The sequence below is a fragment of the Glossina fuscipes genome, unplaced genomic scaffold (assembly GCF_014805625.2).
Source record: "Glossina fuscipes isolate IAEA_lab_2018 unplaced genomic scaffold, Yale_Gfus_2 3, whole genome shotgun sequence".
Lineage (NCBI taxonomy): Eukaryota > Metazoa > Arthropoda > Insecta > Diptera > Glossinidae > Glossina > Glossina fuscipes.
Window position 1 is genome coordinate 4,082,432 of NW_023998417.1, and position 15,148 is coordinate 4,097,579.

The following is a 15,148-nucleotide window of genomic DNA, read 5'->3' on the forward strand; positions in this document are numbered from 1 at the left end:
TGTAAGCTATTACGTTTCATGCGGTCGCATGCCACACATACCTATTGAAATACATGAAATATTGATAAACATCAAATTTCATTGGATATATTTGTCGTCCTTTTAATAAAAAAAAAAACATAAATCTACTAATAGTTTATTGCTATTATTAAGCGCACATGCGCTTTATACGCATTTCCTCTCATTTGTTATTTAACAAATATATTTTGCGGAAAATCATATCCATTCATGTTTCTGTCGTCCATTCGAAGACATTTATCATATCATAGCATTTTATCTCAACACGTGCTTCCTAATCCTAGGTAATTAAGTTTCTATTAATTTCAAAAAAAAAAAGAAAATCTATATGTTTTTTCAAAACAGTCATACAAAATAGTGTATTGAAATATTAATAGTATAACGAATTGGGATTTAAGCGGCCCTCCTCCATATATGTGGTTATATAAAGGATGATTCAATTATCTGGTAATTTTTGATTACCATAGATAGAAGTCAAGCTTGTTAAACTATTGGAAAATGATAATAATTTAATGGGAAAAAGCTCGAAAATTTATAATCATAGTGCGGTCGTGTTGTTTTTACTCGCTTAAAATGCATGCACGTCGATAATTATTTTGAAAAAAAATTGCAATGTATTGGTAATATATAATAACAATAGAGCTCCATGAAGGTTGTCGACTTTTAAAAAAAATAAAATTAATTGTTTAAACTAATTCCAAATGCCATAGGAGTGGAAAAAAAAAGCGGGGAGCAATGATCGAGTACAGCAAAGTGTTGTTTTTTTTGCAAAGATAATCCACCGGATCATTCATTCTGTAAATTTTCTCATTAGCTGGTCGCAAAATCTGTTCGTTTTTTTTTTTTTCTGTTGTTAAGCTTCCTAAACGATCCGTTACGAAACGGAAAGCAACGAATACGTCGCCGGATATAAATTATTCTATGCCCACATTTTAGAACAGCATAAAAGCATTACTTACACACATAAACATACACACACGCACAAGACGTAATAGGAAAATTGTAGCACAAAAACACAACCGTAGCGAAACAATCTCTTATTTGTAATGTACTTTTCTTTGATTACTTTGCCATTCATACATTAAACTCTATTCATTACTTCGTTATTCTACTAAAAGCATATAATATACTGAATTGGCCTATTCAATATTTTGTAATGTCCATATGTAAGAAAACAAGTAATAGAACTAAATTCGGTCGAGACCGAATCTTTTATACCCATCCAAATAAAAGAAAAACATTCTCATACTTTATAATATGTAATGGGCGCCGTTGATTTCTTCCATTTGCAAAATCAACCATTTTATCGTAAAGGCATGTGGGCGTTGTAGGTGTGTCCTTTGAAAAGTTTAGATCAATTCCAAATTCTAGCAAAGTTACGCAAACAGACAGATGTACGTTTACAGCAGCCATTACTCAGACGGACAGACATATTTTTTTTTTTAATTTTCTCAATATGTATGCTGTACAACCATGGGCAGCATATTGTATTCCACAAATAATCTAATCCATATATATTGAAAATATATTATGATCCAAATCTCAATCAGAGGTGTGGCTTACTTTCGGAGCCACATAATGGATGACCTTATCTAATTAAATTTTCCACTTGCTTTAAAGAAGGGCTGTTCCTAGATAAAATTGGATTCAATAATCAAAAGAAAATTTACTTTACATTTGCTACGCCTATCCACCTACTCATTGTTATCAATTTAAAAAAAAGGAAAATCCCATGTCGAGGAGGAGAGGAAAAGTGATATATTTTTTTTTTTTTACATATAGCATTTTGCATATCCGATATTGATATGCTATTTTATTTAAAAAATCGAAACATAAGTAGAGAACAAACAAAAAGTGTAAATAAGTTTATAAGATTTTACATATTTTCGTTAGATCGATTAGGCCACGTCAAGTTCAGATTTTGGCCAAAGGTGATCTAAATTAAATTATTTGATACAAAAACAAAAAAAAAACAAAAAAAAAAGAGATTCATTTGAAATTGCTCGTGCGCGGTAATTCATTTGATGTATAAAACTTCCAATTAAAAGTTCCTTAAAGTATGCTAAAGATAAGTGGTTGAATATGTCAACAACTGCATTAGCTTTAATGAATTTTTGTCCTTGTGAGAAATTTGCGTTCACTCAACATGGATTTGCGTGAACAAGCAAAACGCAGTAAATGAAATAAGTTTTGCATACGAGAGGAAATCTTTTTTTTTTTTTTGAAAAGCTTTTAACTGATTATTTTCCGCGGTAATTTAGCAAAGATATAAAAATATATACTATCATCAATAAGGAAGAAATTAAAGAAGAAAGAAAACAATAGTAACTCATATATATATACATATATATATATATATATATTGTGTAATATCAATTGCCCTATAAAAGGACCAATTTTTAGAAAATTTCTGAGCACGAAAGTTACGAACCAAATTTCATTCATTGTTAATAATTGTTACAGAAATATGTACTCGAAACCGCCTGATAACAAAAAAATAATGCATCCAACACCGATGATTACATTTTATCTATGTATGAAAATTTTGAAATTGAAAACATTATAGCCGGTAAGGACTATTAAATAGTCTAAACTATTTTGCCTAACACTTGTTTTGATGTAAAGATGTAGTTTCCGTAGAAACTCTTCGATTTTTTTTAAATGTCGGGAGGGCTCACAATAATAACTGTCGAAACCAATCCATTATTCATAGCGTTTGCAGTTGATTCAAAGCATATCAATAAAAAAAAATTCGTCAAAATGCCGAATTGAAAACAGTCTTCTCGATTGAACACAGCCATACGTAAGCATAAGCCAATAATCAGGTAGACAGACAGACAGACAAGCACATATGGAATGTACTCCGCGGCACAAACAATGTAGGCAATATGAGAGAATTGCAGAAGATAAGAGATGTAAACGCAACAGGAAACATTGAGATTCATGCATTTGATACTCGAGTACTTCAAAGATTGCGGCGGAAGCAGCCAAGGAAGGAACATCCATTGCAAGTGATATGACATTGAATTTTTTTGATTATCACGGACTGAACTTTATCTCTCTTCCTACTATATAAAATTATCAGAGTATATTTGTAATTGAATAGAGAGAATGAAATTTAAAATTAATTTCTGTTGTGAAACCATAAAATTATGTAATCAATACAGCGTTGTGTGGCCCTTATAAATGAAGACTTGTTGTATCTTGCATGATGTAAACTCCACCAAGTTTCTCAAAAGTGGTCGTATCGTATCAATCTTCTCCCATTCCCACAACATTTTAATTTCATGTTCCTTAAGTGTAGGATACTGCATAGACTTTGACGAAAACTTGGAGAAAAGTACTCCCCAGAGGTCTCCAAGCGGGTTGAGGTCGGGACTGATGCGATTTTTACTTTAAGAATTGCACTGAGCATCTTTTCAGTTTTTGTATTAGAAATAATACAAGGAATGGAAAGAAAACGCTGCGAGAAATGGAATCCGTGTGATATTAACGTCAACACAAAGCGGCACTCTGCAGGACATATGGTATTCATGGTAGTGAGTAACTTCTTGTTGTACTTTTCAAGCAATTCCATGCCGTCTAATACGTGTAAGTATTCGTGCCGGCTAGGAAACGCATTAGTTGCAATTTTTTATTTCTTGTTGTTGTTGTTAAAAGCGCTTAGTATATCATCTCTTTTCGTTTTATCAAAAATGTTACATAATTTTGTTTTTATTTACGGTTGTATGATTTTGTTATTGATTGCATCATTTTAAATAAACAAACGTCAAATTTGTCCCTTATTTTGCCGCAACATTTTCGAAACAAAACTTCAAAAAGCCATATATGACTGACAACTAAATAGCTTTTAAGGTATGTCGTCTAAACGCGAGCTAGCTACACATAATCTTGCCTTCGTTTAGAATTCGTTTTTCAATTTACAGTTGTACTCTAACAACCAATACTAAGTCTAAAAGACGTGGCCTCACGCCTAATTTGACAGCTATGCGAGAGCGTTTCTCGCGCCGATTGTGCATAAACATAGCAAGAAAACTCGAAACTCGAAAATGAAACGTAGCTAACGCCATAGATAATTAACGCTTTTATTTCAACTTGGCTATGCTTTGTTGGTTTAATATTAATATTTTTTATCTGGTAACACTAACGTCTTGGCGAAAAAATATTACACTTACTTACCAATTGTTATTAGCGATGTCAACAAAATATTCTTTTTATTGCAAAAATTTGCTGCTTTTGCTAATAATTATTATAGGTTCAATTAAAAGCGCAAGTAAGTTAAAGAACAAAGGTACTTGATGGGGCCCTGGTTTTATGTAGTGGGCTGGATGAGATGTGATTGTCATAAAATTAAAATACAAATCAATTTGGAAACCGTTTAGCTAGCCTGCATCGCACTTTGAGATACTATGAAGTGATTCATAGAGACGCCATAGAACATCGCATAATCAAACGTGGTACTAAGTCCAGCTCTCATCCATTTAATGTTATAAAAGAGATCGAATTTAATACATTGGGAAAAAATTTTCGATTAATATTACATCCGCATCGCGAAGTCTTGCACAGTAAATTTAAAGCCTATGCTGTCGATGGTGATGGCAATGAAGCCATTGTTCATTTAGGTAAAATTTTGTAATAAAATAAATCAATTTCTACTAATAAATGATTCTGTTTGTCTAGATCATGACAACTTTTATAGTGGCCGTGTGTTTGGCGAGCTGGACTCCTCTGTCCGAGCTCATATTGAAGACGGTATCATGACCCTTTCGATTAATTTGGCTGATGAAATCTATCATATAGAGGTAAGTAATTAAATAAACTATTACAGAACAGCGTAATAGGACGCAAAGGAAAAAATTCGACTTTCGAAAATGAAGAAAGAACCCATTTAATTAAGCAGACGTGCGAATCAAAGGAACTTACTAATGCAATGGGATAGGAGTTTATGCGGAAAATAAACCCAAATCCCCGATTAAATGCACTTGTTGCAGTTGTTGCCATGGAATAGGGAAAGGAAGTGTCAGCATCCACAATAAGGATTACTCTTAAATTGACCTCTTTTAAGCCCAACACCAACGGAATAAAGTATGCCAATCCTATTATTCCGTTTTAGACATCCCGAAGAGCCAATAAAATTACAAAACAAGCAAGATTTTTAATATATGCGAAGGTGGTGAATGCAAAAGCAGTTCTTGCTGTTTGCTCTTAGGTATTTGGGTTGGGATCCGATTGCCTCTCTTCCCCCCTATGAAAATAAGTTGCTTCTGTTATCCTTACCGTCTCTCGAGAAAAGTACATTTATTCTTGGCAATTCCTTCGTAATCAAAGTAATAAATGGTACTATTGACTCGCCCGCATTACTTGGTGAGATAAGTTTTAATGTCCCTAACCGCTTCTCTAGGCACTTTATCTTGATTAAGCTTAGTCAATGTAAATATAATTATGAGCTGTTTAACCCGTCCAGAGTTGTTTGCAAGAATCGAAATGATGTCTATCACTTATTATCATTATCGGACTCTTTAAAGTCCATTAAAGCAATATTGCTTAATACGCGTGATTTAACTATGTCGTACTTAAAGTATCTCTTAACCTTAAAAAGTCATTATAAGTCGGAAATTAATTGTTGTTAACTATTATCGGTTGCCAAGCTTATGCATGTTTGCGATGGCCTAGGGGTTCATTTGCAACCGGTTGTGGGTGTGGCTCTGTGCTACTTGTACACATGTTTTTTTTTTCCTTTTTTTCCTTCTTATTTGTTTTATTATATTTGTACTAAGTTTTAATATTAATTAATTTAAGATTTACTTTGAGAGTCAATTTGCTTTAGTTGAGTTTCTTGTATAAGTATAAGTAGAATAAATAACTAAATATAACATATATCTTTTCTATGTTTTACTGTTTCCAGCCTTCATGGCGCCTTTTACCAACTGCCGTAAACCATACTATGATCTCTTATCGCGCTTCAGATGTTAAGTCAAGTTTCAAGCATCCCGGAGATGTCGATTCTCCTCTAACATGCGGTATTAAGGAGGGCGCAGGTAACGTATATCAAAGTACTTTAATTATTAAGAAAAACGAAGAACTTTAATCGCTAACAATAATAATAAAAAAGCAATAGGAAAATCGTATTCGGTTGTAACTGATGTGTGTGAATAAATCAAAATTAATAATCGATTGAAATTAATGAAAGCAAAATTTTGCTAAAATTCAAAGTTAGGGCACTTTTAAGATATCGTATTACTTGATGTAATTGTAAATATATATTTGACAGAACTTGAAATTTATGATGATGACGTCGATGAAGAGATGCAAACCTACAATTATGATATAAAAAACAATTTTTGGTCTTCCAATCAAAGTAAATCCCGTAAACGCACCAAACGCCAAACTGATCAATATGAATATACACCTACCAAGACCCGATGCCCACTTCTTCTAGTCGCGGACTATAGATTTTTTCAAGAAATGGGCGGAGGTAATACAAAGACTACTATAAATTATTTGGTAAGATGACCGTGAAATTCAATAGCAGCATGTTGAACATTTTTTTTTTTTTTTCTAAATTTAACCTCAGATCAGTCTCATCGATCGTGTTCATAAAATTTACAATGACACCGTTTGGCAAGATCGTTCGGTAAGTTCGAAAGAGAAAAAATCTTAATAATTAACCATTAATGAAAAAAAAAATTTTTTTTTAGGATCAAGAGGGTTTTAAAGGCATGGGTTTCGTTATAAAAAAAATTGTAGTACATTCTGAACCGACTCGTTTACGCGGAGGTGAAGCTCATTACAACATGATAAGAGAAAAATGGGATGTACGTAACTTATTGGAGGTAAATGTTGATCGTATCTTCTTCTTCCAATTTTATACTATGCATCAAGTGATAAACACAAATCATCATATATATTTATAATGACTTTTGAACGTATGTCTTATTTATTATGTGATTGATTATTAGGTCTTTTCACGTGAATATAGTCATAAAGATTTTTGCTTAGCACATCTATTTACGGACTTAAAATTTGAAGGTGGTATTTTAGGTTTGGCTTACGTTGGCTCACCGAGACGTAATTCCGTAGGCGGCATTTGTACACCAGGTTATATAAATAAATAATTACAATTATAATGCCTTTGTAGAATTTTATGTTGAAGCACTTTTTTTTTTTTTTTTTTGAGTTATTCTGAATCAAGAGGAATACTCCCCACCAAAATACGATCTGTTAATCCAATTGTAAGGACTTGAATAATCTCTCTATTTCTTGTCAATGTTATTTCATATGCAAATTGTTTTGTGTCCCCGTCTTATTGCGAGTATTTTTCCAAATCAAAGAATGAAAAATATGTATGCCGCGAAATATGATATTTACATTTATTCAAAAGGTGGTGGGTATTTGAAATTTTTGCCAAAAAGGCAAACAGTTTTTCTGGTATTTTCTAATTTTTTTTTTAGTTGATTTAATGATAAGTTCACGATCATTATCTTCTGATTTCTTTTGTTTAATAAACTTGAAAAAATTTCCGGAAATAAAACAAATTCGTTTGCAGCAGACGTATGCTTTTTACCGTTAGGAAATGAAATCTTTATAAATTTTTAACATAACATTTTTAATTATCTTAGAATACTTCAAAAATGGTTATACGTTATATTTGAATTCGGGTTTGAGTAGTTCCCGCAATCATTATGGCCAGCGCGTGATAACTAGAGAGGCTGATCTAGTTACTGCTCATGAATTTGGACATAATTGGGGCTCCGAACATGATCCTGATATACCCGAATGTTCACCAAGCGCATCACAAGGAGGCAGCTTTCTTATGTACACTTATAGTGTTAGCGGTTACGATGTCAATAACAAGGTAATTTCCATGCAAGTAACATATCATCAGAACATATAATATAAAATGGCATTTCATAGAAATTTTCTCCATGCTCGTTACGATCAATACGTAAAGTTCTTCAAGCCAAATCAGGTCGTTGTTTCTCTGAACCTGAAGAATCCTTTTGCGGTAATTTGCGTGTAGAAGGTGATGAACAGTGCGACGCTGGTCTTTTAGGCACTGAAGACAATGACGCTTGTTGCGACAAGAATTGCAAGCTCAGACGAAACCAAGGGGCAGTATGCAGTGATAAAAATTCACCCTGTTGTCAGAGTTGTCAATTTATGCCAGGCGGTGTTAAATGTCGTGAACAAGTCTATGCTACATGCGAGCGGGAAGCTCGTTGTACCGGCACGCATGCTGAGTGCCCAAAATCACCCGCAATGGATGACGGTACAATATGCCAAGAACGCGGCCAATGTCGGAATGGCAAATGCAGTAAGTGAAAATGGAAAAAAACTAACAGTCAGGATATAAAAAAAAAAAAAAAAAACATTTCTTTTAAAGTTCCCTACTGCGAAACACAAGGGCTACAAAGTTGCATGTGCGACATAATACAAGACGCTTGCAAAAGGTAATTGTCACATCAAAAGAAGAAAGAAAGAAGAAAGCTAAGTCTATTATTAATAACATCTTTTTTTTTTTTGGATGTTGATTCGCAATGGACCAATCGAAGAGAGTTCCTCCATGAGTCTGACTTAATGTACTGTTCCAGCTTCAAGTGCTTCGGACATAATTGCCCGACTGAACCGTCCGTGACATCTATTTCATAGTCATTATTGCAATAAAGAAGTTTTTCTTGATATAAAGGCCTTACACCGGAAAGACTGACGGTTCGTTTCGTCATAGATATCGATTCAAGGATATTCGTGAAGACTCTACATTGATTGGTAACGAAATTACGCAGAGGGATTGAATTTAACTTAACGCCTTAACTTTAGTTGACTCCCTAGCAGTATGAAAAAGAGCTCCTTCGGAGACGGGCCATTAACCATTAGGGGGTGTCGATCCAGTACGACGATTCAACATTCTATTTATCGAATGTCGGTACAAGACGTGCAATCTTAGACCAGATTAAAAATCATCGGTATATTGAGAAATATTGGTTTTGTTGTCTTGAAGGTCAAGCAACTTAGCTGTATATAGTTTGAAGAGGATGGGGCTCAAGCAATTGGTTTTGGGCTTATCTAGCCCTTACCAAAATAAATAGAAAGTTTAGTGTCCACGGATATATTTGAAGAGCGATTGGAAACTTTAAAAGAGTGAGAACATTTTCTTGCGACTATCAATAAGCAGAATACATCCAAATAAGAATCAGTACAACATAAGCGAATCAATTTTAGAATGAAATTTTATGTAAACCTGAGTAAACCCTTTCATTAAATTAATTTAATATTAATGCTTGGAATTCAATTAAAGATGCTGCCGCATGAGTATCAATGAAACTTGTTTTCCGGTGGAGCCTCCAGATGTTTTGCCCGATGGCACACCTTGCATACAAGGCTTTTGTAACAAAGTACTACTGATACCTATTAGATTTTTCGATAATACTTTTTAACTTTACACATTTTTTTAAAAAAAAAAAGGGAGTATGTGAGAAAACGATACAAGACGTAGTGGAACGCTTCTGGGATATTATCGAAGAAATTAACATAAATAGAGTTTTACGTTTTCTTAAAGACAACATTGTTAGTAAGTTTATTAAATAATTACCTAAAGATCAACAACACACCTAATTGATTGATTTTATGCCTTTTCAGTGGTTATTGTAATAATTACTTCAGTTATTTGGATCCCAGCAAGCTGTATCATTTCCTATTTTGATCGTAAGAAGCTTCGCTATGAAATGAAGCAAGTTGACTGGAGTCAGAAGCTCGATTTAATTCATCCCAGTGATCGACGTCGCGTAATACATATACGGTAAATTGATCCCTACTCGCTGTTTGTCCTCTCTAATCAATTCGAAATTTTTAGGGTACCGCGACAAAAGATGTCTATGGCGCGCACATGAAGATATTAAATTTCAAATGCATTTTAAAAATGATTTTTTCTCAATAAAAGTTATCTTAGAATAAAACGAATGCAGCGGAAAATTTATTGATGAGATTTTTGCGATTTACTGTATAGTTCTTTAACATTGTAAACTTGTGCATACAGAGTTCAGCACACATTCGAAGGATCTTCTCTTGGGACATTAAAAAATATTTTTGCAAAAAAGTGATTACGTTGTCTGAGCTGTTGTTACATATCTATCTGGAATTATTTCTTTTTGATGTTTTTACCGTTCTGTTGGGGCGGTGGCGGTTCATCGTCATCATCATCATCATCATCAATGTCATCATCATTATTCCATTCTTCGTTCATAATTTCGCTGACGACATTTTTCCCGCATATGTATACGGGGCCGCTGCCTTGTGTCAATTTAAACGTAACTGAATCACTTGGAAATTCCAAATTTGGACGCAATACACGAGTCTCGCCAGCTTTTAAAACAGCTACTGGTATTTTTAAAGTTTCTTTTTCATTTATTTTAACCTCAGCCTGGAACGTGAAACACGTTTTAAATATAGCGTGGTTTCATTTCAATTTTCATTTGCAACGTACCTGTACAACATTAAATTCGCCACTTTTGGCTTCAGCACCTAAACTTATTTGTTTAATAATTAATTGCTGTACTGTAACTTCCTTATCGGTTTCGTCCACTTCAAACTGCGCTAAAGGATCTTTGTCACTTAATTCAACACCTTGAATATAAAATAAAATCACTAATAAATAATACATAAACATATATTGGCCTCTTCTCCACCATCTTGACATTTATGTAAAAAATATACTTTTTATCGTTTACGATGTCCGATTAAAATAAATGGAAAATATATAAACATGCTTAGAAAGTATAGTTCAATATTTTGTTAAATATTTACCGTAAAAAGATTCAGTTTCCATTTTTAAATTGAAGATAAACTTTGTCGAATTTTAATATAATCTGAAAGAACTATAAACGCAGAATAAAGCAATATGTAAAATTACTGTACCGCACGTGCAGTATAGCGTTGCCATTACAACATCCAACGATTGTTGATGCAATGAAGTTTCGGTTTGCTTCCATGTCCATGGGAATAAATATTGAATATATAGTAAGCAATGTAAGGGGACTAACACAATGAGGCATTATTCCTATCTCAACTTTATCCATTCCGTCAACTGCTTGCTTACTTAATTTCTGGTTACATAAGCGAAGCTTAACAGCCATATGCCGTAGGGTGGCTGACACAATCAATCTTCGCCTCGCAAGCATTCCAGAGACATTCAATTTAAATATGTATATTATAAATCTAATTTAAATAGGGTTTAATAAATTTTTTTTTACGCCTTTTTTTTTTTTTGGTGTTGTGAGCATAGAACTCAAATGAAAAAAAAAAGTAAGTAACTAAGTAACTTCATTAAGGTTCAAACGAAGAACTTCATTTTCGCAATAAACCTTTTCTACACATCGTAGCGAATCGTGTGCTATTATTTTGTTGAAATGCAGAAGAAGAGGACAATTTTTTTTTTTTGTTTAATGCATAGATAAATGAATGGAACGAATACCTTGAAGAAAAACTGTGAACAAGTGATAGAAAATTCGGGTGAGAAGAGAAAAAAACATCTTAAAACGTATCAACGAAAATTTAACGAAAGTGCATCGGGCAGTTGGCAATCATAGTTGAAGAAATATAAATTTGTCGTCAATTTGGCAATATTGCCGTGTTATCCTATCTTTGCCGGCATCGTGTGGAATCTTTTCTTTACGATAATTCTATTTTGTGCAAATACTACGAAGAAGTGCGAATCACTTGCTTGATTTAATCTATACAAATCCAAAGAATCAACATGTCAGAAGAATCGTTTTATGGTAAATATTATTGCAGAATGTGTGCAACATAAAATGATTTAGTTATTAAATGGAAAAATAAAAATCAAATTATCTTATGATACCTGCAGTAAAATGGCGGCTTTCAATGTATATGAACTCTCTCTCTGTTAAACTATTTCATTTTACGTTGCCACAAGTAACGAAATAAAGCATTTTACTTAATCATCCATTTTTGATGCTTTTATACAGGAGTTACATTGACCGCCGAAAATAATGCTGTATCGTGGGATGTTCTTTCAAATGACGAGGATTACCCTAGAGGTCAAAAATTGATAATTAGACAAGTTTTACTGGGCGCCGAGGCTAAAGAAGATGAATTCAATGTTGTCGAGGTATGTAAAATTTCATGCGCGCCAAATTTGCTACAGGGGCTCGGAAACGCCTTTACCAATGCTTGCTTATACAAGAGAGTTAAAGTGAATTGTGGTTACGTTATATATATATATTTTTAAAGAGCTGATAAATTTTTATATGTGGAATTTTTTTTGCCCTTTCGTCGGCCACCTCTTCTTGCGCGCATTGCTTACCGCCATATGCCAAATGGTTTTTCGTTGCTTTGATTAAGGTATCTATCTACATATGTTCGCGGCCAGTCTAACAATGTACAAAAAAAAAAAAGCTGTTTTTTTATTTAATTAGGGTACAAAATGTAAATACTGGCAGTAACTCGCTAGCTTAGTTCAAGAATAATATCGCCTTGATAATTAGGTGATTCGAGCCGAAAATGAGCTTGCGCTTAGGAAGTTCGTAAATTGTATAGTGTATTTAATGCGCGCCTCGTGGATTTAAAATATTGAATGGCATTGAATTGTTTAAAAAACTATTTTATTTTGTTTCGTTAGATGGAACTATAATTTATATATGCCGATCTCTTGAAATTGGCTGAACTTGGAAATTATAATAGGAGGAGGCGCGTTTGCCCTCTCGTCCCTCTCATGTAATGTTGCATCACATTTCACTCAGTTCAATCGCGTAAGTTTTTTAAATCCTTCCGACTCTCGGCATTGTCAAAACCGACAACTATCGCAAACACTCTTGCGCGGATATGAAGCTAAAATTGCATCTACATCTCTACATATAGGTATCCAAGAACTGTGTTTGAAATTGCTGCCAGGTCTTAAGAACAAGTCGCGCATATTTGCCTTCGCCTTGTCCCAAGTTGGTCATAGCTTCCCGTTTCTCTGATTTATACTTTGTTTTTTGCATTTCACTTATCCCTCTTTTTTTTTTTTTTTTGAAAAGTCGATTGATTCCAACAGCAACTATATGAACTGATTTTTAAATCATAAAGTATATCACTAGTGGCCCGTTTTTTAAAGATATCTGCATGCGCCCGTACATAAGTGGAAATAAAAGTAACTTTTACTTGAATTTTAAATTTTATTAAATTTCTTCTACTTTAGAGATCCCTCGTTATCGCAAGTGATAAACGATGGCGATAATTTCAAATCATTGATAAGTTCCGTATATGATTTCCCATATTTAAGTAATTGATTGCCTCGAGAATGCAACCTATATATGACACCGGCTGCACAAACATTCCAATTCCAGCATACCAAACGACACTCCAGCATTGACAAATCTTTTTCCAAAGATAAAATATTCTATAGAAAATAGGAAAAATATTTTGGAAAGTGTTTGGAAATTTTCAATATAAAAACTCTCACTAGAGCTACTGAAGAATCAATAGATGAGTTATCTTGGATTTTTAAAATAATTAATTTTATTTCATTTCCCTCAGCTTGGGATGATGTAAAGTGCATAACTTGATACTTTAGGTATTCGGCAGAACTATAGCAAAGCGTTTCCATTACCTCGACTATACCAATTTGAACACAATTGATCTGTTGAAGGAAAAGTTGGAAAAAAAAAATGTGTCTGAAGCTTGTCAAGGAAGCATTGCTTACCTCTTCCTTGCTAATGATAATAATAGGTCCGGCACTTTTATACAAAATAAATGTCATATTGGCCAAAATGCCGGCGACAATCCCGTACTCTAAACTCCAAAATAAACACGCAAGTACGGTTACCAAGAAAGGCAAGAAATCTATTTCTAATGATTTCGAGAAATTAAAACTTAGATCGCTTGAATTGTGTAACTTGAAAATAATACTAATAATAATGTGATCGATCACCAGGTGATATATCGCTTTTTTCAACTTACTTTTTGATCTCCATATTTCCGCGACGCGATCGTATTCCACCATAAAAATCATGGCCCCGATTATGATGGCTGCTAATGTCGCCTTGGGTATATAATAAAAAGTCTTGGTTAAAAATGCCAAAGCCATAAGCACTAAAGTTCCTGTAACAGCACCGCCCAGTGGTGTTTTAACACCACTTGAGTTATTAATCGCAGTACGTGTAAATGAGCCGGTTATTGGCATTGACGATACAAATCCCCCCATTATGTTGCTCACACCCAATGCTATCATCTCCTGCGTAGCATCTACTAATCTACCTTTCGCTGAAGAAAGAAAAGTAAAGAAAACAATTTTCTTCGTTTAACGTTAAGACAACGTTAGATTTCCACTTACAAAACGCTTTAGCTATAGCAACACTTTCTAATATAGATATCAAGGGAATGGAAATCAATGAAGCTCCTAAATTGGACACCATCGCTTTGAAAGGTATAATTGTACCATTTACCGTTGTGCTAAACGGTGGCCATTCAAACGGCGGCAAACCTGGGGAAATCTCTCCACTCACTTTAAACGGCAATATATCATCGTTACGTAGCAGATAACATAATAAAATTCCTACTAAGACAGCCAATGCATTGCGCGATAAGGATATGTATTTGGTGAACATTTTATAGCGACGACGGCACTTTAAATCTTTCACTTTCTAAAAAGCATAAATGACTGACAAAAATTTGAATTAAATTTTATTTTTTTCGTTGCTTACCCTCATCATAAGTAGAATTATTAACGTTGTAATGCCCAGTGCGGCATCATTCATTCTTATTTCGTTTAAATGTGTAAAGAAATTATACCACGATGCGATAAATTCGTTTGACGTACCTTTGCAGATATCATCCTCAGTTGTAAAAATTGTAGTATAAAAAAAAAAAAAAAGAAAACTTTATGTTCACTTACTCCGTATACCAAATAAATTATTTATTTGACCGCTGGCTATTGTAATAGCCGCTGCCATCGTAAATCCCGTAGTCACCGGTATAGATATGAATCGTACTAATACACCCAGATTTAGAAGACCCAAGCACAATATTATGCAACCCGAGAGGAAACAGCATAAAACTGCATAATCCGGACTACCTGATACATGACTTTGTACCATCAAAGCGGTAATGGCAGTGGGACCTACAAATTTTATAT

General features: G+C 33.8%; 4 protein-coding genes across 6 annotated transcripts in view; 2 read left to right on the top strand and 2 right to left on the bottom strand.

Annotated features, from left to right (window-relative positions):
* Nucleotides 1-4,193: 4,193 nt before the first annotated feature.
* LOC119635009 (ADAM 17-like protease) lies at nucleotides 4,194-9,949 on the top strand. 3 transcript variants are annotated; one of them, XM_038029505.1, is made up of 15 exons: nucleotides 4,194-4,291; nucleotides 4,401-4,640; nucleotides 4,699-4,820; nucleotides 5,924-6,056; nucleotides 6,290-6,522; nucleotides 6,593-6,652; nucleotides 6,717-6,851; nucleotides 6,978-7,116; nucleotides 7,638-7,873; nucleotides 7,933-8,332; nucleotides 8,402-8,468; nucleotides 9,314-9,410; nucleotides 9,481-9,586; nucleotides 9,655-9,814; nucleotides 9,869-9,949. In XM_038029505.1, the coding sequence occupies exons 1-15, from the start codon at nucleotides 4,213-4,215 to the stop codon at nucleotides 9,903-9,905; spliced, it is 2,244 nt and encodes a 747-aa protein (XP_037885433.1). In that variant the 5' UTR covers nucleotides 4,194-4,212; the 3' UTR covers nucleotides 9,906-9,949. The 3 variants fall into 3 exon arrangements, 2 of the variants coding, with proteins under 2 accessions (XP_037885433.1, XP_037885434.1); XR_005247009.1 differs by lacking the exons at nucleotides 9,314-9,410; nucleotides 9,481-9,586; nucleotides 9,655-9,814; nucleotides 9,869-9,949 and adding exons at nucleotides 8,571-8,784; nucleotides 8,836-9,304; XM_038029506.1 differs by lacking the exons at nucleotides 9,314-9,410; nucleotides 9,481-9,586; nucleotides 9,655-9,814; nucleotides 9,869-9,949 and adding an exon at nucleotides 8,571-9,304.
* Nucleotides 9,950-10,050: 101 nt separating this feature from the next.
* LOC119635011 (nucleoplasmin-like protein) lies at nucleotides 10,051-10,951 on the bottom strand. Its single transcript, XM_038029507.1, has 3 exons — nucleotides 10,819-10,951; nucleotides 10,499-10,638; nucleotides 10,051-10,435 (listed from the first exon to the last, which is right to left on the bottom strand). The coding sequence occupies exons 1-3, from the start codon at nucleotides 10,838-10,840 to the stop codon at nucleotides 10,154-10,156; spliced, it is 444 nt and encodes a 147-aa protein (XP_037885435.1). The 5' UTR covers nucleotides 10,841-10,951; the 3' UTR covers nucleotides 10,051-10,153.
* A 665-nt stretch (nucleotides 10,952-11,616) lies between these two features.
* LOC119634837 (nucleoplasmin-like protein) overlaps nucleotides 11,617-15,148 on the top strand; it is an 8,707-nt gene continuing 5,175 nt past the window's right edge. The window contains exons 1-2 of the mRNA XM_038029238.1: nucleotides 11,617-11,789; nucleotides 12,000-12,142. Of these exons, the coding sequence (XP_037885166.1) occupies nucleotides 11,768-11,789; nucleotides 12,000-12,142 (165 nt within the window). The 5' untranslated portion in view covers nucleotides 11,617-11,767. The remainder of the gene's footprint in view (nucleotides 11,790-11,999; nucleotides 12,143-15,148) is intronic.
* LOC119634836 (sodium-independent sulfate anion transporter-like) overlaps nucleotides 13,146-15,148 on the bottom strand; it is a 4,490-nt gene continuing 2,487 nt past the window's right edge. Inside the window, exons 2-8 of the mRNA XM_038029236.1 lie at nucleotides 14,909-15,133; nucleotides 14,718-14,833; nucleotides 14,348-14,657; nucleotides 13,975-14,277; nucleotides 13,718-13,863; nucleotides 13,478-13,654; nucleotides 13,146-13,414 (exon numbers count right to left, since the gene is read on the bottom strand). Coding sequence (XP_037885164.1) covers nucleotides 13,205-13,414; nucleotides 13,478-13,654; nucleotides 13,718-13,863; nucleotides 13,975-14,277; nucleotides 14,348-14,657; nucleotides 14,718-14,833; nucleotides 14,909-15,110 — 1,464 coding nt within the window. The 5' untranslated portion in view covers nucleotides 15,111-15,133 and the 3' untranslated portion in view covers nucleotides 13,146-13,204. The remainder of the gene's footprint in view (nucleotides 13,415-13,477; nucleotides 13,655-13,717; nucleotides 13,864-13,974; nucleotides 14,278-14,347; nucleotides 14,658-14,717; nucleotides 14,834-14,908; nucleotides 15,134-15,148) is intronic.